General features: G+C 44.9%; 1 protein-coding gene across 1 annotated transcript in view; it reads left to right on the forward strand.

Moving 5' to 3' along the window:
* Positions 1 to 16,147, forward strand: part of ACADSB (acyl-CoA dehydrogenase short/branched chain) — a 39,500-nt gene that overhangs the window by 16,606 nt on the left and 6,747 nt on the right. Inside the window, exons 2-8 of the mRNA XM_044240684.1 lie at positions 5,947 to 6,106; positions 6,317 to 6,417; positions 9,192 to 9,398; positions 9,872 to 10,042; positions 10,778 to 10,903; positions 12,762 to 12,854; positions 15,369 to 15,458. Of these exons, the coding sequence (XP_044096619.1) occupies positions 5,947 to 6,106; positions 6,317 to 6,417; positions 9,192 to 9,398; positions 9,872 to 10,042; positions 10,778 to 10,903; positions 12,762 to 12,854; positions 15,369 to 15,458 (948 nt within the window). The remainder of the gene's footprint in view (positions 1 to 5,946; positions 6,107 to 6,316; positions 6,418 to 9,191; positions 9,399 to 9,871; positions 10,043 to 10,777; positions 10,904 to 12,761; positions 12,855 to 15,368; positions 15,459 to 16,147) is intronic.

The following is a 16,147-nucleotide window of genomic DNA, read 5'->3' on the forward strand; positions in this document are numbered from 1 at the left end:
ATCAAACCAGATATAAGGGGGAAATGGAAAGCCGCTATGGCTGATGACTCTTAACTGTTTCCCAGTTGTAATACTGAGATTTGTAATAAATATATACTGGGTCTTCTTCAGGGTTCTCGGCTCACAGCTCCCCAAACCTTGGGAGTTTTCTGGGCACTAAGAGCAGAGAGCATCTTTTGTTAAAATATTTGGTCTCCTTTTTTTTTTTTTAAGATTCCTTTGTTTTGGGGGGTGGGCAAAACAGGAAGGAATGGCAGAGGAAGAGGGAGAAGCAGGTTCCCCGCTAAGCAGGGAGCCCTACCTGGGGCTCTATCCCAAGACCCCAGGATCATCACCCAAGCTGAAGGCCGATGCTTCACGGACTGAGCCACCCAGGCGCCCCAAAACATTTGGTCTCTTGTTTGCAGTTCCTGAAGTCCTCTGAGAACCTTGAAGGTGAAATGGGTACCTCGTTGTACCCATTGTACCGTGTTGTACCCTTGGGTACCCCCTTCCAGTCCCTTGGGTTTATGCTAATGAGGTGACCTCTGGACTGCAACCAAGGGTGGGGGCGGGGTGCGGGCGGCCAACCTCTGATCAGAGGACCTTTCAGTTTGACCCCTCAGCCTCCTGGGAAGGAAGAGGAGCTAACGGTTGAATTCCTTGCCGCCAGCCAGTGATGTAATCAATCTGGCCTCCATAATCTGTCACCTCCATAAACACCCCCAGGGAGATGCTGGGAGAGGGGTGCCCGAGCAGACGGTATGGAAGCTCCACTCCCTTTCCCCCAACCTGGCCCTGTGCCTCTCTTCGCATGGCTGTTCCTGAGGTCTATCCTTTGATAATAAACCAGTAGTCCAGCAAATAATCTTCTCCGTTCTGTGAGCTTCTCTAGTAGACTGAGTAAGACTACCCCCGAGGAGCAGGTGGTAGGAACCTGTAGTCTTGTAGCCCATGGGTCTGAAGCATGGGGGGGCAGCCTGGGCTTGCTACTGCGCTGTGAAGTGGACCAGGGGCCTCTTGACCTGTGGGACCCGATGCCATCTCTAGGTAGATAGAGTGGAATTGAGTTGAATGGAAGGACACCCAGCGGGTGTGGGAGAATTGATTGTTGGTGCAGGGGAGGGGGAGACCCCACACATTACAGTTGGTCCCACAATTATCACAGGAGACACATCACCCCACAAAGGGGGTAGGGAAGGAAGAAGGTGCAGAAACAGTGTTTTGAACGGGTACCCCAAGGCCACAGATGAAAAGAGCTGTACATGGGCACTGCACCGTAACAGGTGCATCTGTTCTCAGAGCGGCACGGGTAGCACCGCTGAGACGGCTGTACGTGTGCCCTAGCTTCACACAGGGAAGTCATCCTAGATCGTGAGAGCCAGGCTTCTCACCGCCAGAAAGTTACCAGTGAGGGGGCGCCTGGGGGGCTCAGTCGGTGAAGCGTCTGCCTTCGGCTTGGGTTGTGATCCCAGGGTTCTGGGATCGAGTCCCACATCGGGCTCCTTGCTCAGTGGGGAGCCTGCTTCCTCCTCTCTCTCTGCCTGCTTGTGATCTCTGTCTGTCAAATAAATAAAATCTTTAAAAAAAAAAAACTTTTAAAAAAAGTTACTAGTAAGAAAAGAAGACAAGATGACGTGAACTCTGGAGTGCTGGGATGGAGTCAAAGGGGAAAAAGACCACACCTTAGTGCACACATGCAGAAGAGAGACCCGGGAGGGCACATCTGGTAGGAACCCCTGAGTACAGGCATTTAAGGTGGAGCCCTCTGTGTTCTATCAGAACATTTCCTTTGGAAAAGTCTAAGAGGGACTTTGCAGGTCAGCAAACTTCTCTCCTGTGTCCTGTTTTACCTTTTGGGCATCGTAAAAGCCTGTAGACTTAAGGCACTCAAAGAAGGTTTGGAAGGATATTCCATTATGCTGGGACATAATGGAGAAGGGTTATGACTCCCAACAGCTAAGCTTAATGAGTTTAGCAAAAAATCTGCCAGAACATTCGGCAGTCCGGGGTTCTTTACCTTTTCCTGTGCCGTGGAGGAAAGGTATCCAGCAATATAGTGAAGTTTAATAGACCCTTTCTTAAAACGTTTTAAAAGGCATAAACTACACAGGATTACAAAGGAACCCAGTTACAAAAAGCCATAACAATGTTTTTAATTGTGATAATAGTAATAAGTGTTTCTTAAATAAGATCTGGTAACAGGTCAGCAGGTTTGAAGTCGGGAGGTGCCTCAAGATCTGTGCACCAGCTATTATTTGATATAAAAATGCCTGTAATTTCTCTCCGTGACAGTCGCAGACAACATGTAACTTGGGGTCTCCGCTTCGCGACTGAAGGAAATGTTTGACTTAGGTTAGAGGTTAGTGAAATAAAGATATAATTTCCCCCACCCAAGTTCACAGGCTTCACTGCTCTGCCCACAGGAGTTCGCAGACCCCAGGTTTGATCATCAGTACTCATAAGGGCAGCAGAACTCTGGTCCATTGAGTCAGAAACAGATCAGACTCAAGCTACAAGAAGTACTTGGCAAGGCATAAATAACTAGGATTCCACTCAAGTAGCGATTGCTGCTCTATACAAAAAAATGTGATGATGTGGTGCAAAGGGTTATAACTGTGGAAAATCATTTTGATGGAGTGGATCCCCGCGCTGCAGAGGCTGCGGTCAACACCGAGGGGCAGGGACGGTTGAAAATCATCATCAAAACCTCGGACTGTGGGTTTAAAGGCAAGGCAGGGAAATGTTTCCTTTATTAAAGACTGTCCTACTAAAAGGAACATTTTTTTTCTTTTTCTGCCCAAAAGGATAGGACATAACGTTCAGTTGTAACGTTTGGTTAAAAGGGATCCCATCTGCTTAGGGTATAGCCGCTGTGTTATATGTAAGCTCACCCTGCCTCCCTATGCCCCTACCCACTTTGTAAAGCACATTCACCCCTGTGGTCTCCTGAGTCTAAAATAATTCTTATGTGTCAGGGCACCTGGGTGACTCAGTCAGTTAAGCATCCAGCTCTTGATTTCGGCTCGGGTCATGATCTCAGGGTTGTGAGATCGAGTCCCGCCTCAGTCTCTATGCTCAGCGTGGAGTCTGCTTGGGCTTCTCTCTGCCCCCCTCTCTCTCTTTCTAAATGAACACATAGAATCTTTAAAAGAAATAAAGTAATTGTTATGTGTCCAACAGTCATACACAATTTTTACACTAAGTAGCAGGTTTTTTTTTTTTTTTTTTTTTAGCAATTTTTAGACTAAGCGGGTCACAGCTGTGTCAAGCAGGAACAGCTGGGTATTATCATCGTACTTGCTGGCTTCTTGGGTTTCTCCGTGGTGGGCTTTCTGTCAAACTCAGTACAAAGGTGATAGGTTGACTCAGAGAGACAAAGAACTCTGTAGGGGAGTCTCGTGAAGTAAATAATCTCTCCTAGAAAGAAGAATGGAGGGCAACGTGTTGGAGTTTTCAAATGTAACCGGCTAGCTTCCTGATCGTTTTGTGGAGGAGATTAGTTGGCTCCTTGTCTCACGAGTTCCTAAGTCTGTTGAGGGCCCCATGCAGGACTCGCCCACCCACCGCCTCCTTCTCGGTAATCCCCCCGTCCCCCAGGTCCATCTGTCCTTGGTGCCTTCTGTACTGATCACATTCTGTCCCGATGCTTCTTAGCAGCACTGCTCACCTCCTAAATCCTAAAGCCCCTGTGCACCTCCATTTCTTGCCTCCTTCCTCCTTACCCGTGGTTCTTCCATCTGTTTCGTCGGGGAGAAGACATTACTACCTTCCTTCCTTCTGGTCCAAACTGTTCCTTGCCTAACCAGGTGTCTTAACAAGGTGAAAATGTTCCATACAACTTTGCCCTGAACTATCTGCCTCCTACTTCTGCAAACAAAACAGAATTGATTATAAAATTGAGAGACACACATTTTTCTTCTAACTGGCCAATGTTTGTTTTTGCTTCTGAATCTGGAGCAGAGTACACAGACTCCCGGGCACATTAAACACAAAGACTGACCCAAGTATGGGAAAGATCAACAGCGGTTTCAGAGATAGTGACTCGTGTTTTCTTTTGTTTTGTTTTTATCAATAAGCGTTTCCATGTGTAAGCAAAACTATTGAGAAAAAATATATCGCAGTATACTGTTATATTTGCTGCTTTTTTTTTTTTTAACACCATGTATGGTTTTTAATCCTGTAAAACTTGGCTTTACTCTTGCCTGTTCCCTGTTCCATGAGCCTTATAGAATTCCCCCTGGTATCCTGTGCTTTCAGGCAATTGTCAGATGCCCAGAATGTTTGTTTTTAAATCTTGTTGAATGAAAGGAAAACATTAATTCTTTTTTTTTTCCAGCAGCTTTATTGAAGTATAATTTACATACCATAAAATTCATTCTTTTAAAGTGTATAATGAAATGCTTTGCTGTTCACTTACGGAATTGTAGACCCGTCTTCCCCCACCCCCCACACCAGCATCAGGCAACCGCTATAGTTTCTATCTCCGTGGGTTAGTCTTTTCCGAAAATTTATATAGATAAGATTCTATAACATGTAATCTTTGGTAGCTGGCTTCTTTCACTTAGCCTGTTTTTAGTGAACCTACAAAGACTAATAACTTGTTTGTTTCCCCTGTAATAAAATTCTACAAAATAAAATTGGAAGAATACAGCAAGCGTTTCAAATGGGATGGTTTCTTTTTTCAACAAAATGGGAGTAAATCCGTTGTTTGAACAGCAGTTGGCAGGTTTGAAGCATCAGGGACATAGCAGCAGGGGGACACGCCCATGTGGCGGCTGCTGGGACTGCCTCCATTAGGACTGCCACCCCGTGTTCTCCGAGGTCCCAGTAGAAAGTCATGACCATCTGCCAAGCTCTTGCTGTACGGCCGATGCCTAACCAAACCCTTCATGGCATGGGTTACCTCATTAGTCCTCACAAAACTCAAGATGATGGTCTATACGTTTCAGGGTAAGAAACAGACAGACAGATTTTACCTGAAGTTGAAATCGTTGGCCCCAGTTCACTTGGCTGGTAAATACCAGATGCCCGATTGGAAACTAGTTCTTTCAGCCCGCAGAGCCTGTTTCCTTAACCCCGATGCTGTACCCTCTCTAACTGATGAGAAGCTGAATCACAGAACTAGTCAGGAGAACCAGGAGAGCCCTGGTGCCTGCAGCCACCCTGGACAGGTCAGGACAGCTGCCACGCCCTCACCTGTTCCTGCGCCACCTGATGACGCTCTTTGCCACGGTCCCCCCCATACTGTTATTACATTCGGGTTCCCCTCCAAAGAAGTCCATGAAATGCGACATTTTGAGAATGAGTTCTGGGGCACCTGCGTGGCACAGTCGGTTGAGCCTCTGACTCATGATTTCGGCTCAGGTCACGGTCTCAGGGTTGGGGGATCGAGCCCCAGCTGGGGCTCCGTGCTCAGCACAGAGTCTGCTGAAGATTCTTTCTCTCACTCTGCCCCTCCCCCCCAATAAATAAATAAATCTTTAAAGAAAGAAAGAGTTCCACCGAGAAAGTTTTGTTTTCTTTTTTTTTTAATTAATTTTTATTTATTGTGTTAGTCACAGTAGCGTACATCATTAGTTCTTGAAACAGTGTTCCAAGATACATTGTTTGTGTGTAACACCCAGTGCTCTGTGCAATCCGTGCCCTCCTTCATACCCACCACCGGGCTCACCCATCCCCCCCACCCAAAAGTTCTGTTTGCTTGAGGGTAAAAGGTAATGCTCTCGGAAATTTGTTGAGTTAGAAGAGCTTATTGCTTGGATAAAGGATGTAATGTTAAAAAGGAGTTGTGTTTTTGTTCACAAGACAGTGAATTTTAAAATGTGCCAGCTTCCGCTCCTATTTTTTGGTGACGCAAGAGGTAAGAAGGGGTTATAAGGTTAATTCCGAAGAAACCGATGTTCACGTACTTCTCTTTACTTCTGATGTGTGTGTGTCCCCTGTTCCATGGGACTGTTCCCGCAGCTAAGAAGAAACTTCCCAACTTGCCTGTCTTCTTGGAAAACTCCACCCCATGTCCTAAAGTCTTCCCAGTCAGAAGCTCTCCTCAGTACAATAAACCCTGGGCTGTTCTGTGCTCCCCTGCAGATGTTTACAGATGAGGAGATGATGATAAAGGATGCTGGTGAGTACACGGCCCAGTGTGCCCTCCGGATCCCTCTGGTCACCAGTTGGGTCTGGTGTGAAATCCCACGACGGGCCCAGGGGATATGTTCACCTCAGTTTGTAAATGGAATTTTTTCACATTAATTTTAAAAAAAATTTTTTTTTTTTAAAAAGTAAAACCTATCCTATTAAAAGAGTAAAGACTTACCAGTATTTTTTCTCCCTACAGTTAAAAAATTTGCCCAGGAACGGGTTGCTCCTCTGGTTTCAACCATGGATGAGAATTCAAAAATGGACATATCGATAATACAAGGACTGTTTCAACAGGGGGTATATACTTTATAATTCTTCCCATTTCAAACTTTCCTATAAGTACTGTCCAGCATTAAAATGTATGCATGTGACTAAATGCAGGAACTGTCAGGACGACTTAATGAACTCTTCATTTCCTAGTCAAAATTATCTGTGTTCTCTTTTAAAGATTTTCATTTTTTATTTTTGAGAGACAGAACATGAGCAGCGGGGAGGGGCAGAGGGAGAGGGAGAAGCAGGCTCTCCACTGAGCAGGAAGCCTGATGCGGGGCTCGATCCCAGGACCCCGAGATCCCGGAAGGCAGACGCTCCCCCATCTGAGCCACGCGGGTGCTCCTCTGTGTTCTCTTGTAGTTTGAGATCCTGGCTCAAAGTTTCTTTTAAATTGACTTAGCGTTTTGAGTTAGAAATACTGTGCTTTTTAAGAAAAGGGCTTGGAAGCAAGAGAGAGTGATTTCTTTACACCTGTGGTCCCCAACCGGAGGCTGTTTCTGTCCCCCAAGAGACATCTGGCGGTCTCTGGAGACATTTTTGGTGTTCACAACTGCGGGTGACGCTGGCACCTGGGGGGGTAGAGGTCGGGGTCCTGCTCAGTGTACAGGACTGCCCCCCAACATGGGGTTGCCCCCTCAACAACCACCAGGATTAAGAAGAGGATTTTAGTGAGACTTCACAGTAGACCCTGTATCCCACCCAAGTCCCTCTGCACACCACAAACCTAGAAGCGGAGGCGACCTCTGAATTCCGCACCAACCAGGGACCCCGGCTTCCAGCGCCGTAAGTCCCAGAGCCCTTGACTGGAAGCCCAGTAGACGCCACGGGTGACAGTAGAGCTGCCCCAGCGGTAGGTTATCCGCATGGCGGCTGAAGGGGAACATTTCCAGAATCACTGCCCTCACTCATCATCTCTCCCTCTCCGTAGCTGTCGAGTGACGTTTCCCTTTCATTTTGAATATGATATCCCAGGACGGGTAGTTCCTCTTCAGAGCCATGGGCTAAAATTTTGTCTGTCATCCTGCTGCAAAAATACCGCCTTTTCCACCCAACGGGAATAGTTTTTGCTTCGTCCTGTTTTGAAGAGATCGGCTTTGTGATATCCTGCCTCGTCGTGATTTTTCCACCTTTTCTTAGGCAATGAAACGCTCGGGAATGGGGCGTCTTGAATGGAGCCCCGGGGTCGGTGGCATCTGGGGGTCCCGTTTCTCGGGCCGGCGTCATCTTCAGCGTTGGCAGAGCCCTTGGGCTGCTCTGAGAAGGCTTAGGGTTCTGTGCGCTGAACCTCACTCTGCTGATGGGGGGGCTTCCTGCGGGCGGGGTGCTCTGAAGCCCACCAGCTGCCCTGGCTTAGGGGTCGCGCCAGCTGCAGAGTCCACTTGGTGGCACCTCCCACACCAGCTCTTCTGAGCCTCCTCCTGTCCCTGTGCGGTCCCCTGCTGTAGCAGTCGCCGACCAACACGGTCTTTCCCACGGAGGGAAAACCGGTGACTTTTTGGGAGAAGCAGTGTGGCGACAGCTCTTCGGCATCCTGATGATGGCAGCTTTGGACTGCCACCGTGCCCTCTTCCTTCGGTGTTTCCTCGTAGAACATCATTCCTGGATCTCACCCCGGCCTTCCCCCTGCCTTCCCCTCTGCTGACCATGACCGCCGGGACCCAGACGGCAGGCAGCTCGCTGTGATTCCAGAAGCGGCTGGGCAGAATAGAAAGCTGCATTATCCTTTTATCTGTGCACAGCTTTGGGGCGTGAATTACACGTACACACCTGCTCCTTCTGAAATGGGGACTTTCTGAGAAAAACAGAACTGCGGGAGTTTCACGGTCCAGACTTAGGAGTAGCTGCTGAATACTGAGACGGTCCTTGGAAAGCTTGGCCGGCATCTGGTCCTGTTCACCAGGCCCCTCCGCCTTGTCTGTTGGGGTTTGGGGAAACATCACCAGATGTCTGCTAACCACCTAGAATGTCCCAGAAGGAGCGATCCTTCAGTTACCAGCTTGGCTGAAGGAGTCAAGGCAAGGAGCCTGTCTAGAAGGGAATTGTGCCGCACTGCCTTCCTCCAGGTCCTTGCTGCCCGAGACACTTCTCCTTCTTCCCCTCCATCATCCTTCAAAGCATTTTACAGATTCTTGTGTTTCAGATACCACAAGGAAACAAGTGGCAATTCTAGCTTATAACCACTTCCTTTTCAGAGAGGTACGGCTTCCGCCCTAGTTTTCGTTACAAGATAGTACAAAAGCCATACCAAATTAAAATAAAAGGTACAAATAGACTTTTTTTTAAAAGTTTTTATTTATTGATTTGACAGACAGAGAGCACAAGTAGGCAGAGAGACAGGCAGAGAGAGGGGGAACAGGCTCCCTGCTGAGCAGAGAACCCAATGTGGGGCTCGATCCCAGGACCCTGAGATCAGGACCTGAGCTGAAGGCAGAGGCTTAACCCACTGAGCCACTCAGGCGCCCCTACATACAGAGTTTTAAGATTAGGAATTCATGTAGTTAAAATTTAATTTTGAACTTGTTCTTGCGAGAAATTTTCCCATATGAAAATTAGCTGTCTTGGAGCATCTGGGTGGCTCAGTGGGTAAAGGGTCTGCCTTTGGCTCAGGTCATGATCCCAGGGTCCTGAAATCAAGTCCCACATCTGGCTTCCTGCTCAGTGGGGAGTCCGCTTCTTCCTCTCCCTCTGCTGCTATCCCTGTTAGTGCTCTCTCTCTCTGTCAAATAAATAAATAAAATCTTAAAAAAAAAAAAAAAGAAAATAGCTTTCTTAATCTGTTTCCTTGTTTTTCCTTTCAGCTGATGGGTATTGAAGTTGAAACAAAATATGGAGGAACAGGAGCTTCCTTTTTTTCCTCTATCCTAGCGATAGAGGAATTAGCCAAAGTCGATGCATCTGTGGCCTTGGTATGTGACATCCAGAACACAGTAATTAACAATCTGATTAGAAAATATGGAACAGAAGAACAAAAGGCTACCTATTTGACCAAGCTTGCGACAGAACAAGTGAGTCCATAGGAGTTGTTTAAATGAATCTGATCTCTGTTAAACTTGGGACACCTCCAGCTACAATGTTGACTCTGCAGTGTTGACAGCACGGTACCGTTCAATGTACTCTGCCTCTTAATTCTGTTTGGAAATTCAGAGAATAATCAGCAGACAAAAAAACTTTTTTTTTTCTTTTGGCCCCAGTTCTATTTCCTTCATACTTTGGTTGGTGGTTTCATTTACAGTGAGATGTCTAGAAAACTGCAATTATTAGAACAAATTTAATTAAATTTAACATTTAAATCTTAGACAAGTAGTAGGGTTATATATTAGAAAATAACGCTTTGAAAATACAATTATGATTCTGATAAGTACAGGCTTTCAAAAGTGGCTAAAGCTTTAAATCACACTTGTTTATTTTACTAAAGTATTTGTTATGCACAGTACAGACACAGTTAATAACTTAGAATTTTTTCTGCTTGCATTTGTAGGTTGGAAGTATCTGTCTTTCAGAGGCTGGAGCCGGTAGTGATTTATTTGCTTTGAAGACCAGAGCTGATAAAAAGGGAAACTATTACGTCATCAATGGGTCAAAGATGTGGATCAGCAATTCTGAATACGCAGGGATCTTCCTGGTGATGGCAAATGTAAACCCTGACGTTGTAAGTTGGAAAGCAGGAATTCTCCCCCACCCCAGCCTCTTATCTCCGTAGCTCTTTGCTGCCTGCATTTCCTTTTTTACAGCTTCGTCTTAAAGTCCTCATTCTCCTCAGTACTGAAAAGTTAGGTAACTGACATCTTTTCAGCCTCTTATTTACTGTTCTCCCCGAATATATACAGTTGATGTGACTAGTAACTACACAGAAGTCTGTTTATTCATTGCCACCAAATATGTTATATCAGAAGCTAACCTTTCATTTTGTAGGATTTCACATTTTCTATTTGAGGATGAATTTAAGTACCTACTTACTGCATTCATTTTAAGAATATTTGGTTTAGTTGGAAAATAGGTTTATGACAAAAAGGTAAGTACATTTGATTGTCCTTTCTCTGACATAACATTTAATTAAATTAAATTTTGAAACTTTAACATACTTAACAAATGAAGTTTAGAACATGGAATGCTCATGGTCACATGATACTTTAGTGTATCTTAATAATTTTAATATCCATAATGCTTTCTGGAAAAGTAAAAGAAATTTTAGACTTCTTAATTGCGAATCTAGTGTTTTCCAGGTTTCCTAATGCATGTGTTGCAGCTCTGAGTCCATTAATATTAATGCCAAAGTTCAGTTTTAGTTTTCTGTCAACTTTCAACTCTTGGAAACAAGGGATCTTACGAGTTCAAGTGTGGCAATAACATTTTTTTTAATCAGCATTTTAAATCTTCTTTTTAGGGATATAAAGGAATTACCTGCTTCTTAGTAGATCGGGACACTGAAGGCCTTCACATAGGGAAAGCAGAAAACAAAATGGGGATTAGAGCTTCTTCCACGTGCCCATTAACATTTGAAAACGTCAAGGTGGGTATCTTAGAATTTCCAGCAAAAGACTGGCATGAAATAAGCTATGCATGGAACTGTAGATCCGTGAGAATAGGGTCACCTTATTGAGCACATGTAGGACAACATTCTTAGGTGAGCTCTTGACTAAACGTACTTTTCACAAGGTTTAGGCAAAGAGGGGAACTTCTCTGCCTAGCAGCTGGCCACAGAGCCAATGCTAAGGATTAATCCCGTTTATACTTTTTAATTTATATGCCTGTGAACCATTTATACTTTATAAACTTGGTACTGACTTCAAAGACAGACGTGTGGTGTGGGTCTACCACAGGCCACAAGGTGGGGATGTTGCTCAATGAGCCTGAGAACGCATGAGGCAGCGCCCTACAGTTTAGAGTGGAATCTGTTAAAAGTGAGGGACAATCTGAGGGGTTTGAAATGGCGGGGGTGGTGGGAGGTTGGGGTACCAGGTGGTGGGTATTATAGAGGGCACAGCTTGCATGGAGCACTGGGTGTGGTGAAAAAATAATGAATAATGTTTTTCTGAAAATAAATAAATTGAAAAAAAAAAACTTTTAAAAATTAAAAAAAAAAAAAAACTGAGGGAGAGAAATAAGATGAAATCAGAGGGAGACAAACCATCAGAGACTCCTGGGGCACTTGGGTGGCTCAGTCGTTGAGCGTCTGCGTTTGGCTCAGGTCATGATCTCAGGGTCCTGGGTTCCAGCCCCGCAGCACCGGGCTCCCTGCTCAGCGGGGAGCCTGCTTCTCCCTCTCCCACTCCCCCTGCTTGTGTTCCCTCTCTCGCTGTCTCTCTCTCTCTTTCAAATAAATAAAATCTTCAACAAACAAAAAAAACATCAGAGACTCTTAACTCTAGGGAACAAACGGGGCTGCTGGAGGGGCGAGGGGTAGGGGAATGGGGTGACTGGGGGATGGGCATGAAGTGATGGAATGAGCGCTGGGTGTTACATGCAACTGATCAATCACTGACCTCCATCTCGGAAACTAATAATTCAGTATATGTTCATTACATTGAATTTTTTTTTTTAAGTGAGAAAGAGAAGACTGCTAGAATGGTTATGCTTTAGAACTTGGCATGGGTGGAGCAGGTTGTGACAGGCTTTTTATCACTCGTATTACAGCTTGATCCTTTGGTTCATGAGGGAGCGTGCGCGCGCATGGGCTGACTTTGCAGACGGATGGTCCAGCCTCACTAATTGCCCCTTACTGGCTTCCTTCCTGCCTGCCCTTTCTTTCTCTGTTCTGCCCACTCCCTCTCTTGAGGTTATAAAGCTAAATGGATTGTTTTATGGTTCCGAGTCTACATTATTTTTAATTACGAATAAACATTTTAATCTGTTTCTTCTCTCCTTTCGCCCCTCCCTCATATGCTCATGCGTGTGTGTGTGTGTGTGTGTGCGCGCGCTCACCTCAGGTGATTTTTACAAGGATGATAGTCGCAGCAGAAGAAGGGTTGGATACCCTTGATTTAGCCAAGTACTTACGTGTTTTGTGTAATTCCCAGTATGTCCTGTCTCACCATAGCATACAGGTAGGAACTGGGGAAAGTGATTATTCATCTGTTATTGATGGATTGTATGAGAGTCCCTTTTTCTAGATCACATTTGTTCAACACGTGCCTGTGCTGGGCGCTAGCGGAAGCAATAGCAAACAGCACTGACGTGAGTCCTGTCCACTCCCAGAGCTTTGTGGGAAGTCGAGGAGGAGACAGAGACTACGGGTAGCCTTGGAGCTCACGAAGTCCTGGGCTAGAGTCCTGTCACACAAATTGGGGATATTGTGTATATAAACCTGTGTAATCAAAACGAATTATGTAAAATTAAATGTAGAAATAACTGCACATTTTTCCTTTCAGGTTCCAGAAGCCAATATCCTGGGACAAATTGGACAGGGCTATAAGTATGCCATAGGGAGTCTTAATGAAGGCAGAATAGGAATTGCTGCACAGGTTAGTCACATTTTAGTCAAATTGCTTGACTCTTCCACAGTGTGGGTCAATTAAAAGGTAGAAAGAAAAAGTGCAAAGGAAGGAAGAAAGGGAGGGAGGGAGGGAGGGAGAGAGGGAGGGTAAGGAAAACTGATGAGTGTTGGAAGCTTGTGAACACAAGATGGCGCCCTTCCCTTCCGTGTGGGGAAGAAATGGCTTCTGACTGGTTTCTTTCATATCCCGCTTGGGTCAATTATGTAATGTCCTGAGAACCAAACAATGGCTCAGTGGTGACGCTTTTTCTGCTTTGAGAATGTTAAGTATTATCCAATACCTGGATCGATAACTTCTCAAATATATTGTAAATTAAATGTGTCTTTGGGGAAAAATCGCCTTTTCAGTTTTTGAAGTTCATTCTAGAAGAAAATTTTTTTAATTAAGAATACCTGATATTCTGTGTAGTGAGGGTCTGTAATCTGTAAAGAATAAAAGATTTGCTGCTTAGCGTTTTGCCTGTGAAAATCCGGCAATCTTGTGTTTGTGGTGCTTGAAATAAAATAGCCATAATTAAACAGATATATACGATGAGAACTATTCCATTTTTTTAACCAAATTTGCCCTTTATAATGCACATTACATTGTTCTATGAAGTGAGATCGGTTGCTTTCTTGATTAACACAATTAATAGCATCTGGTTTTATTATAAATGTCATTTTGGGGGCGCCTGGCTGGCTCAGTCGGCGGAGCACGTGATTCTTGGGAGTTACAAGTTCAAGCCCCACATTGAATGTAGAGGTTATTTAAAAATAAAATCTTTTTTTTTTAATGTCATTTTTTAGAATATATTTGTTTATTTTTAATCAACAAATATCCCAAATTCAAAAACTAACAGCATTTAGATTTTAAAGCCATTGGTATAGTTAGATGTTGTAGTATCCCTCTAGATTTTTTTTCTGCTGCTGTTAATTTGCTAACAAAACATCCTTAGATCAAAACTTAACCCTTAACCCTAGCTTCTCACAAAGCTAGATAATGAGAGAAATGGCTTATTTTTTCTTTTTAATGTTTTCCTGTGATTCAGTTTCATCAGATACGACATTAAAAACTGTAGGACTGGATCTCCTTGTTCTCAGATATATAAATAATATAGATCTTCTGGTAGTAAAATACACAACCTGGGCTTTCATCTGATTACTCCAAGTTATCATATAACCTAATTAAAAGTGAAGGTCAGGTAGTTACCATTTCTTGGTTAACACCGTGGATCCCTTTTAGAGAAAGAGTCACAAATTATAGCAAACTGAAGGTATCTGTCCTCAAAACTGCAGCCAAAGACCATTTAGTTTTCGTTATTGATAGTGAAAACGTCTTACAGAGATGAAGAAGCCTATTGTGACTGACAACAGGTCATTTTTAAAATATTATCTGCATGCCATAAACATTAGTCCTGAGTTTGGTGACCTCATCTTATCTCAGCCCCAAGTGCAGTGGGTTGGTGCCTCACCGAAGTTTGGGTTTTGTGGGGGACGGTGTCCTTTAGTCAGTTTTAGCTCGATATTCTGTTCTCCAGGAAATTCAAAACAAAAGGTTGAAGGAAAATGTGAATGAACACTAATAAAATATTGGTAAGTTTGTGGGCATTTCCCCCAAAGCTTTCACTGTTTTTTTTTTTTTTAATTCTTTTTCTAAAACCCATATAGTTTGACATCATGCGGGACAGTGACTTCATGGCCACCTAGTGTTGGAAGGGAGCAACCATTTCTGAGTTTGAATGGTTCAGTAGGTGGGTTAGCAATGAGACCGTTGAGCTGAGCTTGCCAGCAGGCCTGACTGGTTCCCGTGCATAAGTCCCCGACCTTACCCGGTGCTCTTAGTGTAACCCTGCAGGAAACCATTCAGGTCTGAAAACCCTGACACCTCGGTCACTCAGGTCCTCCACTCCAAGCCTTCAGTCCTTAGACACCTCACGTCGCTTTTTTAAATCAAGTTCCCACAGATGGACCTAATGTGTAGCTGGGGTTGGGAAACCCTGTTCTTTTATGTTCTAGTGCCCTTTCCCTGAAGCGTTTATTAATCCTGATAGTATGCAACACGGACAGGAAGATAGAAGGTTAGGAAGTGACCTTCCACACTGGCCTTCTAGAAAGACTAGAGGGAACTACTCTGTAGTCTTCAAGGCCAGTTGAGAGCGGCATTTCCAGGGCTTACTTTATGCCTGGAGAAGCAGAGTTTAAATGAAGAGCTCCCTTCGAAGTAACCTCGTGGCAGGAGCAGAGCCAAGGCTGAGACTCACCTCTGCTAGAATTAAATAGACCCCTATTTATATGAAACCACTAGAATGATTTCTCGCATCTTCTCCCAGTCCCTGGAAGTGAAGTTCTACAAATGCGGTGGGTGAAGGTACCACTTGGTGCCTCCAGTTCTTCCCCTGCCGACAATGACTCAATTTGCCTATAAAAGGAACGTATCCCCTGAATAATTAAAAGCATAAACTTAATAACAAAATAAGAAATCCTGCTCTTTTTTTTTGAACAGATGCTGGGACTGGCTCAAGGGTGCTTTGACTACACTATTCCCTACATGAAAGAAAGGATGCAGTTTGGCAAAAGGATATTTGATTTTCAGGTATGTAATTATTAGCCTCTCCATTCTAAGCCCTCCTCTCGAGGTTTCTGTTAATGAAGAGCTGTGTCATAAAGCCGTGGAGGGCGTCCCCTCGAGGCGATCTTAATGGGAGAGGTGGGGAGGAGGGAGGAAAAGGTCTCAGGGCGCATACCTGTGAACGCCTTTACCTTCTCCAAGGGCAGGACAGTCGTCCTTGAGGCCCACCTGTGGTATGACTCCGGATTTTTTAGTGAGCACTTTACAGTTGACTCCGCACTGCTTCCCAAGTTCTAGGGCATGGGGTCTGCAGTCGGGCACCCAGGGCACAAATCCCAGCTCTCTCTTACCAGCTGTAGGCCGTGGACAAGTTACCTCACCCTCTCGGCCCCAACTGCCCCATCTCTAAACTAAAGGTAATGCTAGGGTGACTTGGCCTCAGAGAGGTGTGTGGAGTATGTAGCACGTTGCCTGAGTGGAATGAGTGCTCGGTAAATGGGAAAACTTGTTAGGAGCCCTCTGCGGGAACCACACAATAATCCTCCGAAGACTACACTTGGACACTTCTTGAAAGCAGAAGGTACGGTTTGCTGCAGTGAGTCGAATGAGAAGGTCTCAGCCAAGTGCGTTGAAAGAAGCTGGCCTGGTCTAATGATGTGGCTTCTCGGAGCTCCCCAGTTACGGGGGCCGTAGGGGGCCATGGCATCTTCCAG

This window comes from Neovison vison, chromosome 2 (assembly GCF_020171115.1).
Source record: "Neovison vison isolate M4711 chromosome 2, ASM_NN_V1, whole genome shotgun sequence".
Classification (NCBI taxonomy): Eukaryota; Metazoa; Chordata; class Mammalia; order Carnivora; family Mustelidae; genus Neogale; species Neogale vison.